The sequence below is a fragment of the Anopheles cruzii genome, chromosome 3 (assembly GCF_943734635.1).
Source record: "Anopheles cruzii chromosome 3, idAnoCruzAS_RS32_06, whole genome shotgun sequence".
In the NCBI taxonomy this organism is placed as follows: Eukaryota; Metazoa; Arthropoda; class Insecta; order Diptera; family Culicidae; genus Anopheles; species Anopheles cruzii.
In genome coordinates this window covers 43567667-43593535 of record NC_069145.1, presented here as the reverse complement: position 1 = coordinate 43593535, position 25869 = coordinate 43567667, and the positions used below count along the sequence as shown (strand labels likewise).

General features: G+C 46.7%; 1 protein-coding gene across 1 annotated transcript in view; it reads right to left on the bottom strand.

The window, feature by feature from the left end:
* The window catches only part of LOC128270454 (uncharacterized), a 38308-nt gene extending 20555 nt beyond the window's left edge, over positions 1–17753 (bottom strand). The window contains exons 1-2 of the mRNA XM_053007850.1: positions 17425–17753; positions 14095–14784 (exon numbers count right to left, since the gene is read on the bottom strand). Coding sequence (XP_052863810.1) covers positions 14095–14784; positions 17425–17753 — 1019 coding nt within the window. The remainder of the gene's footprint in view (positions 1–14094; positions 14785–17424) is intronic.
* Between the last annotated feature and the right edge of the window lie 8116 nt (positions 17754–25869).

The following is a 25869-nucleotide window of genomic DNA, read 5'->3' as shown; positions in this document are numbered from 1 at the left end:
TACGACCAGAATCGGCCAACGGAAGAGGTTTTGTGTTCCATCAGGAAAACGAAATGTCACGCACGTCTTTAGTGATTCACCAGAAAGTCCGAGATTTTGTTTGGGATGTTTTAATGCATCCACCGTATAGTCCGAACCTTGCACTAAGCGAATGACACATTTTTCCCGCATTACAAAATTTCCTGAGTGATGAAAAACTGAGATCAAAAAAGGGTTGTGAAAATGGATTACTCCAGTTTTTCGTCAATAACGACTAAGCCTTTTACAAAAGAGGCATTACCAGCCTACCTTTGAAAAGACAACAAATTTTCCAACAAAACGGTACATATTTGACGTAAATCGGACCATCGGAAGTATCTTAAATAATGTTTTGAATTTCACCCAAAAATAATGGATTACTTTTTCCCCAACCTTATATATGGGTTGTGATGTTGTATTAGTATTTCTAGTTCGGCAGTTCTCTTTTTTGGACTTTTAATATTCCAGGTTAGTGCCAGTTTGCGGGTAGGGTCGTTAAAGGATGCGTTTTTGTTGGCGTTTGCCATTTTGGTTGGAGAAATTAGTTTTCAGATTTTAGTAATTGTTCCCTATGGTAAAATGAAAAAGAGAAGGCCTAAGCGTTTATAACGCTTATGATCACATTTATCCTAAGGTGTATGAGTTTAGCGCTGGATTAGCTAGAGATCATTTCTATACAAATATTTATTTTTCCTTATTCTAAAGGTAAGGTACTTACATATTCTTGTTTACCGCTGTCTCTGTCTCTCTTGTTTATTTACTCACCCACTTGTTGTATCTTCTCCTTCCCCTATGATTTTGTACTTACCCTGTTACCAAAACATACCACGCACATACTTTCACACTTTCCCCTGAGTCTTTTTGCCGTTTTAGATAAATATTCAACTGTCCTTCACACACAGCAAACACAGGTCTTTCACACACTCGCGTGGTTTCACAGCCTATACTCTCCGTTCTCTCTACTCGCACTCTTACGTTCTTACGCTCTTGCGCTCTTGCGCTCTTGCGCTCTTGCGCTCTTACGCTCCTACGCTCTCTGGCTCTCAAAAATCGCTACGCTCACTAAGTCTGACAAACGGGGCCCATTGGAAGAATGGGAGCAAAGAGTAGCTCTCTGCAGAAAATCTACTTGGTCCTCTCTTCACTTTAACGGACTACTCCTGGGTGGGCCTTTCCTACTCGCAAAAAACAAGAATGATCGTGTCTCTACTACTGACGCCAAATTTTACAGGTTAGGGACGCGAAAAAAAGGAAAGCACTTTCTGGGCACTTTTCACATATTGTTAAACCTTTCATGTTCCTACCATCTATGCGCTTTATCTAACTACAGACACCAGAAACCGTACCCACTTTCTGCACTCAAAAAGGCTTCCACCTTCTGCGCATTGCACTTTACAAGACCTATCAATGATTCTCCCTCCGTATACCGGTATATGAAAATCGCTCCTATCCTGCGCGTGCCTTATTCCACAAGAGAGATCATGTTTCTACTCCAGGCCCTGACGCCAACCTTTCACTGGTCAGGGGTCCGAACACTTTCTAGGCACTCTTTCCCATTTCAAGAAACCTTTTACCTTTTTAAAGTAACCTTTCAAAGAAACCTATCCGTACTCTTCAACTTATAAAAGTTTCCACCTTCCGCACACTGCACTTTCAACACCTATCCACCATAAATAAGCGTTCTTATCTCCGGCTTATGGGAACGTTCCTATTCACTTCACTTCGAGCACCCCCAAACACGGCAACCGGTAGCGTTCCGATGCGGCCTCCTCGGTATGGGTCACGTTCCCTCGAAAACGAAAACAATAGCAGTGTTCGCTCTCGTTGACTGCTAAACTGCGATAATCATCCTGTGAAGCACAGTCTTCCAAAAAAAAATTCCGTTTGACCAAGTGAGCTGTTAAACACGAATGGCAAAAACACGTCTGTTCGCGAGCGCTGTCTAGACGCGACTGTCTCGTCTCGTCTCGTGTGGATCTCGAGTGCCTCTTCTTCAGTAATTTCTGCTCTATTTATACGACTTTGCGTGATCGGGGTTGCGATCGGTGTTGCGATCGGCTATGCCCCGCCCCTTGAGGTTAGGGTACTGTTTTCCTGCTGGCGGGCACTCATTTCGATGAGTGTCGCTCAGCGCGGTGGGTTCCACACCACACCCGAACAAAATGGTAACTCAGTTTTTCCATACTGAGAAGAAAAATTTCACGGCAAATTTTTTTCTCGCCAAGGGGCAGAAAGAAAGAGCGATAGCGAGCAATATTTTCTCTCTCTGTCACGCTAATAGCGTCCAGTCCGGCACTCAAACTGTTGGAAGAATTTTCAACAGTTTAGGTCGAAGCGTCGAAAATAAGACGTATAAACAAATCGACATCGCATCATCGACGTGAAAATAGTGTTTAATACTTAATTTTCAGCTGTTGCTTATCTCGGTAAGTAAATTTAAGCATCGGGAAGCACTTCTCGATAAGTATTTACTTATAAATAGTGGAAGTGTACCGCATTTGTTTACATTTTTAGCCGACCAGTGTCATCCTGCTTCAATGCCAGAGACGCAGCGAACGATGCAATTACGATGCAGCGGATGATAAAAGATGCTTGGAAACCTGCGATGTAGTGCTAACCTTACACATAGAGTGTAGCAAAGTGCATGGCGGAAGCCAAAAAGTTGAATAATTGCAGAAAAAATGTTAAGTTAAGATACTGAATAAATCCAACATTTTGTTTACAACAGCGACGATTTGACAGTTCAATGTGTGGGAGAGGATAGAGAAAGAAAGAAAAAATAAAAATATATAGGGGAAAATCGCTCACGGGCTCTCAAAAGTTTTTGGGTTAAGAAGTCAATTATTGGGTTAAGAGGCGAGTTCTCAGTATGGGGATTGGGTTAAGAAGCGTAGATCTCTGTTTCTTAACCCAATCCTGGCCATAGTGAGAGGGGTGGTCTCACCGGTTGAAATCTGCGGCTAGAAAAATGAAAAATTGAGTGAATTTTTCGTTCGGGCAGGCTGGATTCCCGAACAAAATGATAACTCAGTTTTTCCATACTGAGAAGAATAATTTGAGAGCCAATTCTTTTCTCACCAAAGGCCAGAAAGAGAACGCGACAGCGAGCAGTATTTTCTCTCTCTGTCACGCTAATATAGCGTCCAGTCCGGCGCTCAAACTGTTAGAAGAAATTTCCAACAGTTCAAATTTTCAGCGTAGAAGGCACGACGTATAAACAAATCGACATCGCATCATCGACGTGAAAATAGTGTTTAATAGTTAATTTTAAGCTGTTGCTTATTTCGGTAAGTAAATTTAAGCATCGTGAAGCATTTCTCGATAAGTATTTATTTATAAATAGTGAAAGTGCATCGCATTTGTTTACATTTTTAGCCGAGTAGTGTCATCGTGCCATTGGATGCCAGCGACGCAGCGAAGCCAGCGAACGATGCAATGACGATACAGCGGATAAATGAAATGCTGCGGCGTAGTGCTAAATATACACGTAGAGCGTAGTGAAAAGTGCATGGTGGAAACAAAAAAGTTAAACAAGTGCAGAAATATTGTTAATATTATACTGAATAAATGAAACATTTTGTTTACAACAGCGAACGATTTGACAGTTCAATGTGTGGGAGAGGAGAGAAAGAAAGAAAACATAGAAATATGTAAAGGAAAATCGCTCACGGGCTCTCAAAAGTTTTTGGGTTAAGAAGTCAATTATTGGGTTAAGAGGCGAGTTCTCAGTATGGGGATTGGGTTAAGCGAGGACCATTTCAGTCTCTTAACACAATCCTGGCCATAGTGAGAGGGGTGGTCTCACGGGTTGAGATCTGCGGCTAGAAAAATGAAAAATTGAGTGATTTTTTCGTTCGGGTTCTCATTTCCACTCACATGCAGCCACGTGCATCCGTGCGTAGTAGATTGTATCTCGGAGATGCGGTTGGCTACGAATGTTTTCCATGTCCGAGGGCCGAGACCTAAGCCATTGTAGCACGACAGTAGAATCCGACCAAAAGTATTTTTGGGCAAAATTTTGGTCAAGGGCGGCCACCACCTTGTCGTACAAGCGGGATGCTATGAGGGCTGCACACAGTTCAAGCCGCGGAATGCTGATCTGTTTCAGCGGGGCTACTTTCGTCTTTGATGCCAAGAGGCTAATCTTCACTTCACCATTTCTGTTTTCCGAGCGAATGTACACACAAGCTCCGTATGCATCTTTGGAGGCATCTGCAAACGTGTGAAGCTCCGCGCTCTCGCAATGTGAAATGAGGGCATGTCGATCGGTACGAAAGTTAGACAAAGCGGGGAGTTCATCTAGAAAGATCTTCCACTTTGGTTTAATATCGGGGGTTAATTCATCGTCCCAGCCTAAGGACAGCAGCCACAGATGCTGCATCAGAAGCTTCGCTTGAACAACTACGGGGGATACTAATTCCAGCGGGTCGTACAGTTGAGCAATGGTGGACAACATTTCTCTTTTTGTTTGGGTTGAATCCTGTACCTTCACCTTTACTTCGGGCTTTCTTTCTAACATGCGTTCTAAGCCGTGAAAGCATTTCAGGGCAGTTTTCTTTGAATCTCCGTGCCTTTGGTTAAATTCTGGATGCCTAGGCAATCGCACAATATATCGGCCATCGTTGTCACGATGTGTGGTTTCGCGATAGAACTCTTCACAGCGTTGCTCATCCACAGAATAATTCGAAGCATTTACTTCCTCAAGCTTCCAAAACTTTTCCATCCTTTCATCTATCGATTCGATTTGGGCAGTGTTGCAGGTGAGGGGCGCATTGAAGAGGGGGATTGCTGCTTGCCCAGCTACGATCCATCCCAAATAACTTTCAACTAAAGTAAGCGTCCCTGACGCGAGCCGTATTCTACCGCCCTTCAGCAGATCGTAAAAGTGGGCCGCTCCAATAATAAGATCGATGTTACTTGTAGTGTTGAACTCCGGATCGGCCAATGCAAGGTGCTCGGGAATCTCCAACGGCGTCGTAGGGAAAGAAAATGCGGGGGTATCGCCGGAGACTCTTTTAAACAGCAAAAATTCCATGCGCAATCTTAAATTGGAATGCCGCGAGCGCAATTCAGCTTCGACAGAGTGCTTGGCATTCGTCTGTGTGCCATCCACTCCAACTATGGGTACGTTTCTCGTTTTGCGCGGGATGTGCAAGCGTTGGTACAATCGCTCACTCATAATATTCGGTTGGGAACCCGAATCCAACAACGCTCTAGCAAGATGTTCTTGTCCGTATCCATCGATAATGATAACGATTGCGGTGGACAAAATTACGGGTTTGCTGGTCGTGGGTACAGCCGTACTCGCTGTCGAGATTCTGCTACCGTTGGTGTGCGTTGCAGCCGCAGACACTGCGAGCGAAGCGGGTACCGGGGGTTCGACGTATGCGTGTGCAGCAAACTATGATGTCGTTGTTTGCACAGTCTACAGGAGAAGGCAGATTGGCAGAAACGAACAAAATGGTCGTTCCTGAAGCAATTGCGGCACAACCTTTTTTCGTGGATCACGCGCAGTCGATCTGCGTCGGTCATTCGTTGGAAAACTTCGCAACTTATGATCGAATGCCTGTCCCTTGCGCAGGCAGGGCATGGGGGAAACAATTTTTGTTTGCTCTCGGGTTGTTGAAATCCAGTCTTCGGCGGGTCGTTTCGTCCTTGGGTTTCACTATTCTCTCCTTGTCGTTCAACGGGATCGGGTTGGGTCACGGCGGCATGGCAGAAGCTTCTGTTCGCCGTTCGCTCTCTCTCTTTCTTTTGCCTAGGCTTCTCGCTGAGTCCGGTGTAAAGCGTTACTTTGCTTACCGAACGCGCCACTCCAAACATGAACTCGCTGAAGCTCGCCAAATTTGCGGCTGTCTTGGTTCCCGTGAGATGGTTGCCCCACGACAACCGCACATGCGCTGGCAGCTTTTCTACTAGTTCCATTAACAATACCGGGTTCTCTAGGTGGCTCCTTTGCCCAGCTGCGATCAAATGATCGCTGAAACTGCGCACCGCAAGCGCAAAGTCGCACAGCGTTTCTAGGCGCTCTGCGCATGGTGCCAGGACTTTCCTGATCTTTTCCAACAATGCTTGAATAAGGATCTCCGGCCTCCCGAACAGCATTTCAAGGGTGTCTAGCACTCTGGGCAGCGCTTCTGGCAACATTAGGCTTCCAGCTACCGCGTCATACGCCGCGCCCTTGAGGCAATTTCGCAGGCGGATCATATTTTCATCTTGCCGAATATGCACCGGCGATCGTTGTCTGCATGTAGGTTGCGATAAAGAGCGGCCATTCTGCCAGGTTACCGTCGAAGGACGGCAATTCTCGGCCCATGGCCTTTCGTGCCTCTCTTTCGGCCGGTGTAAGGCATCGCTCTCCTCGTTGAAGCATGTGGTCGGGTACCGGCAAGTTGCCGAATAATGAGGTTAGGTTCGGCACGTGCTCTTTTTCATTTGTCTCGCTCCATACCTCGGGCCCCATCATCCTGCGCATTCGGTCTATCTCCTCCGTGACCGGGGATCGCAGCGCAATGACGGGCTCCTTCGAAGCGGGAACTGTCGCCTTCTCAGCGGGGACGGGAGCGGGAACAATTACGTTTTCGAGCTGTTGCGCAGCTCGACATTTTCAGCTTCCAGTTGTTTCACAAACTCACTAGAGTCTTCTTCCTTCTGAATCTTAGAATTCTTCGGCGGCATTCTCACACTAACGCACAAAACCTATTCACGCACAAATCTATTCACGCGCAAATTTTCTTCACACACAAATCCTGATCACGGCACCAAAATGTTGGGTCACGAGCTGGGATATCGTCGAAAAATGGGAATTTGGGAACTGAATAAAGCGAGCGGGTCACTTTCCTACGTTGTGTATTTTAAGAAGAGAACTTATCAACTAAAGCACGTGCTTTTATAGGCCAAGGGATTTCGTTAGTTTTCACAAGCGGGAGTGCTCCGTGAGTGGCTTTCGTGGCTCCTTTTCTCTCACTCTATCACCCGCGGGCCTTCGGGAGGATTACTCTCTATCTATACTATCAATCTATCATGATATCGAACACCCGCCATGCAGGTCTAGACCTGTGGTTGCCTTCCAATTCTTTGGTTGCCGGGGTATTTTGGAGATTAACTGATTTTCGGTTCGTGTAATTTGGCAGCAGTCTAATGCTGTTTGTGATAGGGGTTAACCAAGAGCTAAAGTCTTCGAGCGTAATCGTTTTGCGTGGTTCTAGGCCGCGTTGGTGTTCTATCCATTTGACTTGGTAGTCGAATGGGAGTTTGCTCACCCAGTGAACAATTTTGAGTGCCCGAGCCCGAAATTTCACGTTCCATCTGACGGTTCGTTTACGATCCTATACGATTTCTTTATGGGTCGCTTGCTGTGGTTCGCCAATGGTTCGCGAAAGGGCCCAACTGAAGGAACGCGAAAAATGAACTCTCGAGCGTGCCCCTTGTCTCTCTCCCTCTTTCCTATGTGTCCCCTCTCTTTCTTCGTATTCCCCCATTTTCTTTCTCTTCTTTCCTGACCCCAAATAAAATAGTTCGTGTTTTTGATCGGTTCCGAATCGGTATATTTTCTATCTCTTTTCTTTGGATCACTCTCACTCTCACTTTTCACTATCGGTATGATGCGGTGCGGATAATGCTTGATGACGACGCAGACACTTGTTGTTGCATGTTTTGTGTTGGAATCCCATCCATAGTTTAGTTGGACATCTGAAACGAGCAAAGTGAAAACTTTTGCACATTATTTGAACATTACGGAACACTGTCCAATAAACTTACCTTTATTATTTCTATCAGCATCATACATGATGGAACGAAAAGCACGCACTTCCACTTCACCCGGGACACAAAATTGACTGGAAAATTAATCTCGGACTTAGAATTTTTTCTCGACCTCGCTGTCTCTTTTTTTCTATTCCTTTTCCTTTTTCTCATTCGTTCGTCTTCCACATGCTCGCGTTCGCTTCGCCCTTCCGCCCTTCCCTCTCCGGGTAAATGAAACCCACAAGCTCGCGTTCGGCCCGTCTCGGTTCTTCTGCCCTTCCATCTCCAAGTAATTCAAACCCACAAGCTCGCGCATGAATCTCCCTCCTCTCGTGGTTTCTTCCGCTCTTTTCCGCCGCTGCCCACGAGCGGACCCTCATGAACCGGCCCGCTCGCCTCCCCATCGCCTTTTCTCTTCCTCGCGCAGGCAGCGGGGGTTCGGTTTCACCTTCCTCGTCTCTTCCTCAGGCGGAGGGGTACCTCGGGCACTCAAAATTGTTCACTGGGCACTAGTTCCGTAGTCAAACTCAAGTTCTTGTTACTTCTTGTAGCAGTTCTTAATAGACGTGCTCCGATCTACCGAATTGCTCTTCTAGGCGTGCCATGATTAAGCGTACGTTGGACGGATCTAAGAAGAGGGGCTATACGCTCCGTTCCGCTTTACCTTTATGACATTTTTGTAGGCGTTCCAGTTTTCCGAGTCGTCGAACCCCGCGTCTCGATTGGATTGTTCGTAGGCTATCTTGAATTTTGGCCATTCCTTAGCTTGGCCGTCGAAGTAAGGTAAGTCTTTGATTGCCGCTTTTTTAAGGTGCCTGTTGTTGCACAGGTTGCTTTCTCTTATGGCTTCGATATTGAATTCGATCCACGACACGATTCTTAATCCGCGTTGATTAACGAACGGTCGCGAGAAGAAAGAGCCCGATCGATATCGGCCTCGATCGTACGAGCCCGATAACGGGTGAGTCCCGATTCACCAACGCAGGGCACTCAGCACTCACCAGGGCTTTTTTACTGGCGGTATCCGGTCAGTCGCGTGTCCGCAATGATACCTGGCCGTTACCTGACGCCTGACCGTTATCGCCACGACTGACGCGACGCGTTATCAGTCGCAATGGGGCCCCCAAGCGGATTTTTTAGCACATGCTTGTGCTCAGCCATCCTCCTCCTGCGGGACGGAGGCGTCCATCCTTGGGACGACTCGTCTACTGTCACGATAGCGGGCGGTTCTCCCGAGGCGGCGTCGCACGTAGCCGCGCCCTCCGGCCGGGTTTGCTCTTCCGCCACCCCATCGCACGTAGCTCTGGCACCCGATACTGATGGCTCGTTCACGACTTGGCTGCACGTAGCTGCGTCATCAGGATCGTCGGGAGTAGCAGCGATAGGCAGATGGGCGAGCAAGCGTACGTTCCGCCGGTACACCCTGCTACCGGTCTTCACGTCTGCAACCCGATTGGCCCCGTCCGGGCCGGCGTAGACTCGAATAATTACGCCCATCGGCCACCGAAAGACTGAAAGATTGTCGTCGCCGATGAGCACAATCTGTCTCTCCTTGGCGTTGGGCATCTTCCGCGTGATTAAGAGGACGAATACCAAGCAAAAGACAACGAACATTATAACTAGGAAGATTACTGAAAGAGTGCCAACCCGTTTTGGCTAGGGCAACTCTTGTAAATCTTCTCTGCACAGACTCGATAGCGTCAACCCAACATTGAGCCTGTGGGTGCTGTAGTGTATGTAGTATAGAAATAAGTAGTGTATGTATTAGTATAAGCAGTGCGTGTAACCGAACAAAGCAAATACAGTCAGTCTAGTCGAGTCAGTCAAAGATGCAACAAGTTTTTATAGAAATTTTATATTACAATAAAAAGGCCACATTACAGTATGACGGTGTACAATTGTCACTCTCCCTTTCCGAACACAATAACTTTTCACATTTTTCTTCAAACGGTACTGTCGTAGTTCACAATTCAATTCAGACTTTATTCAATTCCCATGTGTAGTCTTTCGTGGCTACCGCACGAATGCCTCTCATCGCAATTCCTAGCCTAGCCTAGTCTAGCCTCCGGTGAGTGCCGAAACGCATGGGCTCTCACCACACCTTCCCCCTTAGGGAACCAACGGGAGTGGTTTAATCATCCTCCCCCTTCGGGAAGCTTGGCGTTATACTTTCTTATTCTGCTCATATGAACTTTTTGCTCATCCTGTATCTTAAGGGTATTTTGTATTGTTACGTTTGGGGTGTTAATTTTAATAATTTTGTAAGGCCCTGTTCTCAATTTATCTAATTTATGGCGTGCGTTATTCTCTAACCAAACGAGGTCTCCTATAGACACCTTTGATTCTTTGCTCTTTAGATTATAATATTCGATTCGTTTTGTTTTACATTTTTCGATGCATACTTTTGCTATTTCGTAGGCTTTACTAAGTTTGTTTTTTAGTTCTTTATAATATTGTTCCGTGTTATAGATTGGTGAAGGGTGGCTTTCGATAGCATCGGGTAATCTACATTGTTTTCCGAATATTAACTCAAATGGAGAGTGTATCATATCAGTCCCAGGTAACGTGTTGTAAGCGAAAGCATAATATTTGGCTATTTCGTCCCAGTCGTTTCTTGATTCGTTTAAGAACGATCTTAGGTATTCATTTAATGTTTTGTGGTTTCTTTCGAGCATACCCATTGTTTGTGGATGGTACGCCGTTGAAAAACTGTGTTTAATGTTTAGAAACTTGTTAACTTCTTGAAAAATTTCGTTCTTGAATTCCGTTCCGAGATCTGTTTTAATTTTTTCTATTGGCCCATATATTAGTAATAGACTCTCCACAAACTGCTTGGCAATTGTAGTTGCTTTCTTGTCAACCATAGGAGTTAGTATTATGTATTTACTGAACTCGCATTGGAAGGTGAGTAGATACCTATTACCTTTGTCGGATATTGGTAGCGGACCAACTGTATCTATTGCAACGGTATGGAATGGTTGGGGTGGTGTGTCAGTCTTAGTTAGGGGTTCTCTTGTATTTTTAAATGTTTTGTTTTGCTGGCATTGAGAGCAATTTTGTATATACGTTCGGATTGTTTTCCGCATGTTTTTCCAGTAGTAAAATAATTTTAATTTTTTTTTTTTACATCTTTACTTGTCCTGGATGTCCTGCTATTTTTGTGTCGTGGTTGTTAAATAGTATTTCCTGAATTTCGTCTTTGTTTTCAAGTATGCGGGGTGCATTGTAAATAAGAATTTCTATTTTTTTCAAAGATTTCACTCCTACTGCTTTAAATGTTGCTAAAGGAAAAATTTCAAATATGGGGTCTCCAATTTCGATAGCTACTTTAGGGCTGCAGTCCCGTAGCATATTTTCTAATCCTAAAAACATCAACTCTAGTGTCGAGTTTTCTTGTGGATAGATTGTCATCGTTGACTCATTTAAAATTTTCTTTTGATTCGGTGACGTCACCTTGTAATTTAAAATTGAATGGTTTCCCTTTTTTTGTATATGAGTCGATAGTTTTTGCACTTTATATGTTTCTTCCGGACTCACGACTTCGTAAACTCGGTTGATCATTCCGGGTTTAGAAGCGCTGGTCATTGATCTAGTTTGTGCTAGCATAACGGCAATTTCTTTAAGCTGTTCTGAATTCATATTTATTCTGGACAATGCATCCGTGCATACGTTCGCTTGTCCTTTAATGTGTTGGATTTCAAAATTGTATTCGTCGAGATCTAGTCTCATTCTGGTTAGTTTTGGTATCTTGTGTTTCCTGCGTTACCTCTATAATCTTGGGTACGGAAATGGAGGACGTTGGCGGTTTCGGGTTTAAATTGATCGTTTTCGCTGACCTTTTCTATTGCCGCCGACAGGGTCGAGAATTGTCCAGCCCTCAGAAGGAGGCTGGTTTCGTGGTTCCTTACTCCTGATGCTATCGCTTTCACCCCTGCTTTGACGGACATTCTGCTTGCTGTTTCAACCGGTACATTTTCATCGATGTACGCTCGTTCTAATTGTAGTGTGAGTTGCTCGATTGTCTCTGTGAACTTAGCCAATTCGCCATTTTGCTTTGTTGCATTAAGTTTCGCTACAACCGTTTCCGGGGCTATAGATACTTTACATTTTTCGTTTAATTTATGAATTATCTCATCTATATTTAACGGGTTGTCCCCGATTGCTGATCGTGCCTTCCCTTCGAACCGAGAAAGTATCACTTGGACCGCTACTTCCTGGTTAGTGTCGTTAATGAGGATTTTAAGGGCTTTGAGGGCAGCGATAGTGCTGTTTAATTTATCTCCTTCTCCGCTATACTGCGGCAGTAGCGCGGGAATAATCCTTACTATTTCTAAAATGGTAGTCATTTTTGACTCAGTGTTTTTTTTTTGTTTGGTTACTTTCTGAAGGTGTAAGATATTTTGCACGCAGCACGTCTTTCTCCCGGCTCCTGCTGATGGTTAATGGAGCGTGTTTCCGCCTGACCTGGCGAGGCCTTAGTCTGCAAGGGACCGGTCTCGATTACCTCAACCTTCAATGTACTTGCATTTTTGCATTTTTTCTCGATTTTCTTCGCAGGCAACCACAAAAGCACCGGAGACTGCGAAGACGCAGCTTTCGGCTGACTTTGTGCAGCCTTTGCTGTATTCAGCACACGCCGCACGATCGGTGTCGAGGTCACCAGTGGACCAACCCGATCAGACTGGATTTCTAACGTAGGCAACACTCGCTTCGAGCCCGCATTCTGTGGAATCGCTTGTTTAGGTTTTGGCCTCTCCGTCAAATTAAGCTGAACGGCCCGCGGCGGTTTCTTTTCCTCTTCTGTCGCGGCTTCCGTCGTTGGTGTAATGTCTGCCGAACTTTTCGCTTTCGGCAAGGTGTTTAACAAGTGGGTTGGCTTCGAGGGGCTCGGCGGAGAAAGTAATTTCGGAAGAGCGAGCTTCTCTGGCCAAACGCCCGTGATGAGGTAGGATTTTAGCTTCGAGTCCGCCTTTTTACAAACCTCCTTGAACTGATAGCAGCGATCCATCAGAAAGCGACAGTGTCGGCAAATAAATCCTGGCATGCCGTCCTCCGGGAAAACCTCGATGGACACGCAGCCCATTATCTGCAGCGTCAGTGGCGTCGTGGGTTTATTATTCGATTCCACAGCATTCGCGAAGATGGATTGCAGCGGAGCATCTTCCGCGAGACAAAAACGACACACTTTTTTCGACTGCAACTGCTTCGCCCGCGTCCTTTCTGCTGAATCTTCCATGGCCACGTTCTTTGCTGGATGTTTTGTGTCCTTTTCAACCGATTGTGAGTCTGAAAACTTACTTAAAATACACCAAATACGCGCGAGCCCCAACGCAGCACCAACGAAAAACAACACGCTAAACTCGATGATCCGGCGCTGACTAAGGGGGAAGGTGTGGTGAGACGAATTGGCTGGTGTGGACTATCTCACGTTTTCGATTTGCACCGCGATTAGTTAACACATTATTTAACGCGCTACGTAGAATAACACGGAACAGCCTTAACTTGGATATCTCATCGTCTTATTATCTTATTATCTTATTTTATCCATCGCGAGCCTTCACTTGGATTCACGCTTTGATCCTCTGGTGTTGGTTTATTCTCTGTTATTACAGCTCCGTTGAAGTTGTCTCTTTACGGCTGTGGACACGCGATACACACACACGTTCGTTTTTCACTCCTTTCCAGTGGTGGAAGATGGTCCGAGTTGCACGCGCCGTTTTGTGGCCACTATGATCATAAAGCGAATACTTGATCGAGCACTGCCAGAGAGTGGATGTAATAAAGGCTCGTTTTGCCATTCGGTGTCACTGCAGTCTGTTTCACCGGGCCGTGTCCTGTCACGGTCGCCATGTCGTAGTTCACAATTCAATTCAGACTTTATTCAATTCCCATGTGTAGTCTTTCGTGGCTACCGCACGAATGCCTCTCATCGCAATTCCTAGCCTAGCCTAGTCTAGCCTCCGGTGAGTGCCGAAACGCATGGGCTCTCACCACAGTACATAAATATAGAAAAGGGAACACATTGGATCACCTCATATGCTTTTTCAGTTCGATAAAAATAATCGTTTATAAATCGAAAAACAAATAAAATAAATATTTTTGTGGCCGGGAAGAAGTTCCACTGTAACAGGCACATGCACACAAACATCTGAAGCAAAAAGAAACACCCGATAAACAAACAACTACAAGCCTGGCGATGAAACGTGTTAACTTGCGAACACTCAAATCAGAAGGAACAACTGTGCCGCTTACTCACGAGGATGGCTTGACGATCGACGAAACCATAGAACATCCGACGTACTGGCGCATTGGCGGTTCGGCGAGTCGTACCTTTTGGTGGGGTTCGCTTTTTGGTAGGGGTTCTGCAGTATTTTCGGATGGCATTCCATCACCTTGAGCAGCAAACTGTCAAGATAGTCCTCCAGCTCCTTCACCTTCTGCTTTTGGTAGTGCACCTCGTTCTCAAGAGTGTGGGCGAGCCGCACCATATCGTCGCGCGACTTGCCATGGTACTTTGCGAGCGTTTCGGGCGAGAGCTGAGAAGAGCCCACAGCTTTCGAGAGCCGTGGGCCCAGTACAACTGCCCCATTCTCGTCTCCGATTACAATGCGTTGCTTCCGGTGCGCACTAGCAGCACCGACGGCGGCAGTGAGTGGTGACAGATTCTCGGGCGTGTCGACACGCGTGTGGCCGTGATCTTTTATGAAGTGCTTGAACTTGGTCGTGAGGCTCTCCTTCTCGAGTTTGGCGCCCTCGAGCTTGACGAGGACGGCAGGTGACGACAAACCCACCGCAACGACCGCTTCATCGCCTCTCGACTTCCGAGCATTTTCCGAATTTGCTCGTGGTAAGGGTTTTGGTAACGTTCCTCCGAACTTCGGTGAGTTAGGTGCCGAGCGTCCCTGGTCCTCACTTGGAGCGCCAGCAACCGATTGCTCCTCCACGCTCTGCACCTCTGCTGCACCGCTGACTGCACCTCTGCTGCACTTGTTGCATCTTTGACTGACTCGACTAGACTGACTGTATTTGCTTTGTTCGGTTACACGCACTGCTTATACTAAAACATACACTACTTATTTCTATACTACATACACTACATTCTCCCCTCTAAACTTGGTTTACATTATTTACCATAGTTCGGTCTCTTTTTGTTTTTTAGTCTATCCGATCTCCTTATTTCTGGAGACTGTGACTCGCTTCTTTTCCGTTTCCTACTATAGTCCTGTATCTCGATATTTTGCTCTACTTTCTTATCAATAACACTGCGGTCGACTAGTAGCTCAGGACTATGATATTTTCTTAATTGATTTTCGTGTACTAATCTAGCGTTTCCTTGAATGTTAATAATATAAGTAGTGGGACTCATTTGTTTTAGAACCTTTGCTGGTATCCATCGCAGCAGCTCCTTAAAATGGTTTCTATACAGAACACTTTCTCCATATTTATACGTTCGAGCTTTGCGTTTGACATTCTCATTCGACTTATTTCCTCTAGGACAATCTCTTGGCTTTTCTATTTGCACGACTTCCGTATCCCTCTCTTCCTGCTTTAAGGGATTTAGTGTTCTGAACTCTGTCCTAGGTTTGTATGCCAGGATTTGCTTGATTGGTGCGACCTTTGTCACCGAATGAGGAGTGTTTCTATAATTTCGTAGGAACTTATTTATTTTCCTACTTAATGGTAATGGTTTAATCCTCTCATCTAACAGAAATTTATTCAAGACTTCCTTTACCGTTCTGACTCCTCTCTCTGCTAAACCATTTGACTGGGGATGATATGCGGGAGATTTCGTGACTTTAATACCTTCTTTCCTCAAAAAATTACAAAATGCTTCTGAATTGAATGGTGGACCATTGTCCGACACTAACTCCTTAGGATTTCCAAAAAAAGCAAAAAAATTTTCTAGTTGCTCTAGCACATCTGCTGTTTTTGACATATTCAATAACCTAATATCTATAAACTTTGTGAAAGCATCCACAATTATCAAAAACGTGCGAGATTCAAAATAAAAAAGGTCTATGTGAATCCTCTCAAACGGCTGGCTGGCTGCTTTCCATTTTGTTATGACTTTTTCCTTCTCTACAGGTTGACGCCACTGACATATCTGGCATTGCTGTACAAAATTCATTATATCTCTATCCATTTGTCTCCACCACAGGTATTGCCTGACTCGCATTTTCATTCTGACTATCCCTTCGTGACTTTCACGAAATTTATGTAGTAGTTGCCCTTTCAATTTTTCCGGTACTACTACCCGCTCATCGAAATATAATACGCCATCTTCTACTCCAAAATGCGGCGTGAGCTTTAGATAGACTTTTAAATGTGGTTCCACTTGTTTTACCCATCCATTTTTGACCATTTCGAAAATTTTTCTAAGCTCCGGGTCCGCCCTCTGATATTTCTTGACTGTTTCGAGATCTATGACATTCTCTTGCAAATTTTTTATGCCTAACTTTGTGTCTTCTATTTTATTTTCCTCTGCTCAAGGCAAACGTGATAGTGCGTCAACATTATTCATTAATTTCCCAGCTCTATGTACAATTTTATACTCATAATTAGCTAACGTCAAGGACCACCTTTGTAGCCTAGCGACCGCTATTTGTGAGGTACACTTAGTAGGGTTAAAAATCTCCTTCACTCCACTATTGTCAGTTACCAATGTAAATTTCTTCCCATACAAGTAGTTATGGAATCTCTTGACTCCGAACATTACTGCAAGTGCTTCTTTATGCACCTGAGCATAATTTTTTTGCGCAGCAGAGAGCGATGCTGATGCAAACATGACTGGCTTCTCGGTGCCATTTATAATATGCGACAATATAGCTCCTACCCCATACGGACTCGCATCTGCTTGTAGCACAATTTGTTTCTCACGGTCGTAGGAAACTAGTACATTATCTTCGCATAACATTGATTTTGACTTTTCAAATGCTTTCTGACAAGCGTTGTTCCATTCAAACTTTTGATCTTTTCGTAGTAACTGATACAGTGGATACAATTCTGCCGACAAGTTTGGCATGAACCTATGATAGTAATTGATCAACCCTAAAAATGCTTGTAGTTGACTAATATTTTCGGGTACTGGTGCATTCCTTATTGCTTTTACGTTCGACTGTAATGGTTTGATACCCTTATCCGTGACTTCTTTTTTTGACTGACTTTTGACTTTCTTTTTGACTTTTTTGACTTCGTGACTATGTTTGGTAATGGTAATTCCATTGACAAGTACCTATTTATCGATGCCTTACCATCAAGACATAGGCGAACTGAGCCATTTTCTTTTTTTTCCACTATTACTATCGGGCTGGCCCATTCCGATGTCTTGGTAGGTACTAAAACTCCTTCCTCTACCATTTTGTCCAAATTTTTCCCCACTTCTTCTAATATGGAAAACGGCACTGGGTATGCCTTATGAAAAATTGGACAGTAATTTTCCTTTAACACCAAATTTTCTTCAAACCCTTCTATGGGTGTGTTTACGATTTTTACTAAGTTTGGAAATTTCGTTGCAATTTCTTTTTCATATTCTGGCTCTATCATTTTGCTCAATTTGAGTTCCTGCACATGTGAGAGTTATTATCTCCGGTTGCTTATCTATAGCTTGATGCAATCTTCTCATCTGACCACTACTCGTACATCGATTTGGTTTCCTCTCACGACGACACATAGTTGACACATGATCCATTTTTTCGCACACGAAACACTTCCAATTCCTTGCTGGGCAGGTAGCCGGATTGTGCGAACGACCACATCGGTAGCACTGTGTCCGCTGGTGACGCTGCTGAATCGCTGACCTCTGCTGCCCTCGTGGCGTCGTGTTGCTGTCCAGAAATCTTGAGTGGCAGCTCAACTGAATTACCCTCATAACGCTGCTGCTCTCCGGTCCATGCTATACAGAGCGGTCGTGGCTTCCCCGATACTCCTTGCTCCTTGAGTAGCGCGCGTTCGACGAATGTTGACATTGAGCCATCGTCGAGTAGGGCCATCGTGTTTACTTGCCTCCCGTTGGCGTGGAGGGTCACCGGAATGTATTTTAGCAAGGCGCTGTCGGACTGCGTGCTGTGGGTATTGCATTTGGCGATTTTCTCGACACTCGTGGTCGCGGTCTTCTGCGCCCAATAGTTGTCGTCGTGGAGTAGGTCGTGGTGTTTGCGGCCGCAGCCTTCTTTAGTGCACCTTTGCTCCACACGACACGGACTGTGGTGGTTTTTGAGGCACGTTCTGCACATGCCATTGCGCCTTATTCAGCCCCCAGCGAGCGGGGACGTCCATATCGCCGAACTTCTTGCAGGTATCGATGCTAGTACAGCCTTCGTGGCATACCGGACAGCGCGTCTCCGCCGTTATGTTCTCACGCGGCCCTTTGTCGTGGCGTGCGTTCGACGTATGCACGTTTAGCGTCGCGTATCGGGTCCCGCCGCGGTCTCTTCGTCCCTGCGTCTCACCCTGGTGGCGGGCGGGGCGGTCATCTTTGCCCATTGGTTTTACCCCTAGGCAGGCGGCGCTGGTGAGCTCCTTCATCCAGTCGTTGAAATCCTCCAACGTAGTGCCAGAGTGCCGGCGCCGGTGCTAGAACCAGTTGAGCCTGGTGTTTGGGGGTAGTTTTTCCACCAGCTCATTTAACAGTGATCCTCCGTTGAAGTAGTCGTGTAGCCTCGACGCTCCGATCGCGGCGCAGAGGTTTCGCACGGCCAACCCGTATTCGACTATCGACTCGAAGGAGTTTTCCCTTGGAGCGGGCGTTCTCCTTATCTTTGCCATCAGCGTGTCTACGACCAGCTCTGGGCGGCCATAGCACTAGGTCAATATATCGATGGCTTCCGGAACTGTTGCGGGGTGACCAAGGCAGCTGGATACAGCGTCTCTGGCCTTACCCTTGAGGCAACGTTGTAAGCGCAGCAAGTTTTCTTCGTTGCTGAACCCGCATATGGCCGTCGAGTGTTCGAAGCTCGAGATGTAGACGGACCACTCCTGCGGGTCCCCAGAAAATGTGGGCAGCTCCTTGCTGGTGCAATGGCGGACGGATATCTGGCTTTGGTTTAGCAGTGGGTAGCTCGCCGTATTAATCTGCGTGAGTCCATGATCAGGCCTGTAAGGAGAGCGGTTAGTATGGTTCCACTCGCTTCTATCTACCGCCGTTTGTCGCCAAGCACTATGTTCTGTCGCTTGCTGCATCTCGCGACGATGTCGGTCCGCGGGTAGCCGGATCTCGTCGGGAAATACGGCATGTTCCCCGGCGACGCGCGTGGCATGGTGGCTGGGTCCCGGCACCCGCGTTGAGTGCAGGAGCTGCTGCGTCGCCGCCTGGCGTCGTTGCTCCGCGCGCTGCATAGCGTTCATGCTGCCCGTCAGCATTTCCCTATCGCAACGGTCGTGGATCGCCCTCAACTGGTCGGCGACGTTAGCATCTCTGGCGGCAGCGTCCCTCAGTGGCTCGTTCTCCATCGCGGTTCGCAACCTTTCCCACACCGGTTGCAATGGGTAAGATGGCGGTAGCATCGCGTGCTGGATGGCAGGCTGGCGGCCATTTTCCGGGGCGTTCGGCGCCTGTTCTGGCGCGGCACTCCGGGATGGCGTCCCCACGGCGTCGTTGACCTTCCGCAGCCAGTCCTCGACCTCGCGGCTCCTGCTTGAGATGGATGACGTAGTGTCCGAGTGCGCCTCTCGCAGCCTTCTTTCCGCCATCGAGAGCGTCCGTCTGGCGTCCTCGACCTCTTTTCTCAGGTCAGATCGTCGACTCCTGCCGCCTGTCGACGCCACACTTTCCCGGCTGGACCCAGGGAGCGGTAATGGGTCCTCTTGCTCCTCCCGTGGGCCTCTGGACATCCAGATCCGTTCACTATCGCGAGACATTGCTCTGGTCTGCACCACGGAATGTTCCTTATTGTTTGTACCGCGCACTCGGTTGGGGCTGGCCTCTAGCTTGGGCTCAGCCACCAATTGCACTGCACTACGACGCGTCCTGCGATCAGTGCTGGCTGGCCAACCTTTAGGCTCAGCCCTACGGATCACTGATCGCCCTGGTGCTTTGCAGCGACGCGTCTCAAACGATCTCGGGCTGGCCGATTTCGGGCTCAGCCTCCGCTCGCTTGGTGATACAAGGGTTTTTTTTAAAATACTAGCTGATCTCTCAGCGCATCATTCAGAAAGCTGCCGAAATCGCACTTCGTGGCACTTGACTTCAACTCTATCACGAAATTGCTGACTGATTGTTCCGAACTTTGCTCGCTCTTTTTAAACTTGTAGCGCTCGGCCACAACGTTGACTCTCGGCGCAAAGTATTTTTTAAAAATGTTCGTCAGCTCTTGGAAACTTTTGACCCTCGGGTCATCTGGAGCACACAACTTCACTGCTGTTGCGTATAGTGACGCTCCCCCCATGGTCACCAATAACGGCACTCGTTTCGTCTCTGCGACCTCATTTACTTCCACAAACATTTCGAACCGGGCGATGTACTGCTCAAAATCGTCACCCGGCAGAAACGCCTCGACATTTCCGATAATTTGACTCATTTTTCTTTCGACCACAATTTTTTTATCCTCGTCGCCAACTTGTTGCATCTTTGACTGACTCGACTAGACTGACTGTATTTGCTTTGTTCGGTTACACGCACTGCTTATACTAATACATACACTACTTATTTCTATACTACATACACTACAGGTGCCACACCACGCAAGCATGCTCAAGAATTGGACGGACTAGAGCACAGTATAGAGTCTTCAAGCACATGACATCTGTGAATTCTTTACACATACGTAATACAAAACCTAACACCCTAAGAGCTCTGCTAGTTATCTCCTCGTAGTGGATCGTAAAATTAAGCTTAGAATCTAACATAACACCTAGGTCTCGCATCGCGTCTATTCTAGGAATAGTGGAACAATTCATTTTATACGGGAATAGTAACGGATCTTTCTTGCGCGAAAAAGATATCACGTTACACTTATTGACATTGACCGACATTCCATTACAGATACACCAACGTTCAAAAAAAATTATAAGGTCCTGAAGGGTTTTGCAGTCGTAAATGCTGTCAATAGGCAAAAACATTTTTAGATCATCAGCTTACAGAAGATGACTGTCAGGGAGCAAGGCAGAATTAACATCATTAAGGAATATAATAAATAATAACGGACCCAGATTACTACCCTGAGGCACACCAGAAACATTCGAAAAGACCTCGGACTCACAGTTGTCAATTTTCACCCGAATTTCACGGAGAGAGAGAAAGGATTCAAACCATCTAACAAAAGTAGAGCAAACACCAATTTTTAACAACTTTTTTAGCAAAATCTCATGAGGCACTCGGTCGAAAGCAGCACTAAAATCAGTATAGATTACATCCAATTGTTGGCCCTTAGAAATTGTTGTACTTCCCAAATGGACAAGGTGAATCAGATTGGTGTTAACCGAACGCATAGGAACAAAACCATGCTGGTGAATACTAATGTGCTGTAAAAATGAATATGACAATGTTTTAGCGATTATGATCTCGAACAGCTTACTACACGCGCAGAGAATTGAGATGCCGCGATAGTTCGATATTAATGTTTTATCACCTTTCTAATGAATCGGCAGCATCCAGGATTGTTTCCAAAGAGAAGGGAAACGTCCAAGCTGTAGAGACATGTTATATATAACGTGTAATGGATGCAAAAGGGCCAAGCCACAACCTCTTAGAATCGAGGCAGGGATGTGATCCGGACCAGGTGTATGAGATTGCTTTAAGAGCCCTAAGCCATGTAAGATCATAGCATCGGTTACAACAGGCAACGGACACGAAACCAAGTCCAGAGGGACGTGACTCAGTGCCTCCTTAACAAGGTCAGCGGACGGTGAACAAACATTGAACAAACTAGCAAAGTGCTCTGCAAAAGCGCGAGATTTATCGCTGTCAGAGAGAATAGGAGAAGAATCATGCAACATGACAGAAGGAAGGCGGTTACATTTACGTTTACAGTTCACAAATCTCCAGAAACTCAAAGGGTTGGAATGAAGCTGTCTTTGGGTCCTCCTAACATAGCTATCATAAAGCCTCCTGTTCAGCCGGATATAATAGTTGTTAGTGTGCAGATAGTTATGCCTATTGATGTCATTACGGTTTCTGCAATAGCGATTATACAGGGTTAGCAAATTAGTGTGCATTTTTTCATTTGGCTATAAAACAAAAACGGCCGAATATTTTTCGATGCTTGAACTTTTATTTGAAAGGTTGATTCCTAACATTTATTTATGTAAAACAATTTTGGTCAAATGTTTACCACGATTGGCTTGACAGTAGCTTTTTTGGTCGACCAATTTTTGAGTACATTTTCGATTGTACGTGGTCCTATTTCCTCAATAGCAACTTGAATTTCGGTTGTCAATAGCTGCTGGTATGTTCGCATAACATAAATAATGATTGTGGCTGTCACTGAATGGCACGTAGCGCCGTCCTGTTCAAACCAAACGCCGTCCAAGTTCTCAGCGTCAATTTCGGCGAAAACCCAAACAGCCAAAATCCGCACCAAATAGTCACTCGTTGTGGATGCATTGGCTTCTCTTGCACGATGTTTGGGTTTTCCGAACCACAATAGTGCTTATTAACATAGTCACAGAGGTGGAAATGATCTTCAATTAAATGTGTTTTTGACGAATGATTTGACGTTCTACCACTTTGGAAATATTTTTTCATATTTCCAAATTTTCTGCAACCAAAATTGTATTTTATACATAAATGTTAAGAATCAACCTTTCAAATAAAAGTTCAAGCATCAAAAAATATTCAGCCGTTTTTGTTTTATAGCCAAATGAAAAAATGCACACTAATTTGCTCACCCTGTACAAGGTGGTTTTCAATCTCTTGAGTCGACGTAGAGTGGACGACATCCAAGGCTTAGAATTCTGAACTCGATACCTTTTACGCGGAATACAGTAAGGGAAGAGGTCGATCAACTTATTCCTAAATAACAAGAGAATCAAGATCCCTATCCTTGAAAATACTATCCCAGTCAATTTCCTTAATTAATACAGAGAGTCTATCGTAGTCAGCTTTTTTAAAATTAAAGTCATAAAGTACGTTACGCGGTCGCGTTGAAACAATAAGTGAGGGTGATAGTTTCAACGTGCACAGAAGAAGAGGGTGGTGCCTGTCGATGGGAAGTAGCACTGTAGGCGACGATTCGATGGAGGTGTGCACTCCTAACGATTCATTAACCAGGACGAGGTCAAGCAGCCTAGCGTTGAAGTTAGATACATCGTTGACTTGAAATAGGTTGCACATGTTGATGACGTTCACAAGCTGGTTATTCCGTTGGTGGTTGTTGGCAGATGGCAATAGATGGCGAAAGAATATATTATGTTGTGCATCTTCGAGAGGTTGCAATGATCCAATTTGATAGTGAATCTGTCCTTGTATCTACGAAATCAAAAGCAAAATCAGTATTTCCAAATTAAAAACCATTTTTTTCAAATTAGCAAACATGATACATAAGTGTCTTTGCACGAAGCAAGTTTTACGTTTATTCTAACTTCACATTGAATATCCGACCGACGTTGTTTCCTTAAAGAAGGCCTCGAGATCCGATGAGGAGATTTCCGTTTAAATCGCGGCTTGGGGCAGGGTCGCGTCCTCCACCTGCCAGAACCTCTCGATACTCAGTCTGAGGTCTTCTTCCGCTGTGGCCACTCCGCATTGATGCGACCTCACGTTATCGGACTAGACCACATCTTCCTGGACTATGCCACCCACGAGCCACCCGAACACGGAGTTATGGATGGTGAGTCCTCGGTCGTTTCGCTTCAAGCCGGGGGTGAGCGAGGGGAAGTATACGCCAGCACCCAATATCGCGTCAATGGGGCCGGCAACGTTAAAACGGTCGTCTGCGTACACCAAACCAGTTGGCACGTCCATGTCGCGCAGTGCGATCGTCTGGCACGGGAGGTTGGGCAGGTCCGGGATCACGAAGAACCTCACCGGGTAACTGCATCTTTTCGCACGCGTAGCAACTTCGATTTGCCTTCGCGTCCCCGCTCCCACGTGGTGCTGGTAACGGCGCGGGCGTCGGCGGGGTCTTGGGCGCGACGTAGGCTGTCTTGCGCGGCGTAGAAGGAGTCTGGGAGGGCTTGGGGCAGGAGGCACGAGAGTCTGCTTCCCGCGGCCGTCTTGGCTCATAGTAGAGCTAGTTCGCCATCTTGTCCAGCTCTTCCCTCAGCTCCTTCCAGCTCGGGATCGCCTGGTGGTCTGCCCGGCAGGCGACCCTGGAGAGGCTGTCCTCATCCAGCTTGCTGAGGACGATGCTCATGATGAGCCCGTCCTCGACCGGCGATGACCCCTTATCGGCGGTGCTCGCGATCCGCAGAGCGGACGTGATGGCCGTCTCCACCACGTCAATGAGGCGCATCAGCCCGTTGGAGGATGCGCTCGTCAGCCGTGGCGCTTCGAGAATGGCACGACAGTGCCCCAGGAACGCCACGCGCTTCTTGTAGAAGCGCTCCTGGAGCCGCCCACGTGTCCGCGAACAGCATTCCCACACTCTCGAATGCTTCGGCGCTCTGCCGCGCAGGGGAAAAGCCATCGAAGCATTGGAGGAGGTACGCATAGCGGGTTGCGTCCTCCGGCCATCTGCTGAGCCGCTTCTCGAATCTCGAGGCGAACGCCGGCCATTCCGACGGATCCGGATCGGATCCTGCCGGGGAGTGGCTGCGACAATCGTGGTGTCCATCACGGAGATGGACGTCCCGTCCACCTTTCGCAGGCGGCCCAGTGCCACCCGTGTATGCGTCACTGAATGGGCCTCGCCGCTGCGAGGTGTCCGATTTGACCACTATCCGCGACAGGGCGGCGCACCCGTCGCGGTAGAGGCCCTCTAACATTTCCAGCCTGACCGGCACCATGTCGTCCTCCATGGTGCCGACCTTCGCGTCAGCGCTGAGGGCTCACATGGCTTCCTCTAGCGCGGCTACTTGCCTCGCCGCCTCGTTGGCGGCGGATGGCCGCCCGAGTTCTGCTCCGCTTGTGGGGCGCGACGCTTCGGCCTTCGGCGGCCGACCAGCGTCGCCGTCGGGGTACGGTGCAGACGACTCATCGCCCGTTAGCGGTTCCGTGGTCGGCATCGCACAAACACACGTACACACGGAAGCGGCACACGCGCAAACGAAGTAATGAAGTTGATCCTCACGCACACGCTATTGCCGCACGAGCAGTATCGGCGTGGGCGAACGCAAATGATTGGCACAGTGCACGCACACGGACACACGCACACACGCGGGAGCAAACGTATTGGTACACGCGCACGGCACACAGTCTCGGCGCGATGCGGTAGCGCGCGAAGTCCGGGAAGCAGTAGCACGGGTAAAATACACGGGAGTCCACGCGCGATGGCACGGTAGCCCAAAAGTTACGTCCCGAGTCCCGAGTCACCCACGCAGGGCACTCGGCACTCACCAGGGCTTTGCACTGGCGGTATCCGGTCACCGCGTGTCCGCAGTGACACTTAGCTTGACGGCTGACCGTTACCGCCGTTACCACCGCGACTGACACGCGTTATCAGTCGCGGTGGGCCCTCCCGTAGCAGATTTAGCACACGCTTGTGCTAAACCAATATTAATTTCTGATAAAGTGGGTTTCTGGGATGATATGAATTTCTGATTAAATGGGTGTCTAATAATGTGAATTTCTGATAAAGTGGGTTTCTGGTATGATATAAATTTCTGATAAAGACTTCTCCTCATTGACCTGAGACATTGAATTTAAAGTAGGTGGTAACGCGATATTCTGGATGGCTAGTGTTCACCCAGTACGACAATTATAGGAAACATAAGACAATGTTCCAAGACACCTATACCTAAAACTGAACGGGGTACGAGAGAACATTTCACGTTAGCAAGCCTTACAAACCATATTAGCAAGTTACCATATTCTAAGCCATAATAAATATCACTAATTATTTTCTACTGAATACCATGACATAATATCGATATGATAATTGATTTTGACACACGCTAATCTGAAAGATTCATGTATTGAAAGTATGGAGAGGCACTATAAGTGGGAACACCTGTTGATCGTGATTTTTATTGGGTCACTGCCGTTGAGATCCTCGATGACTTCTCACTTGG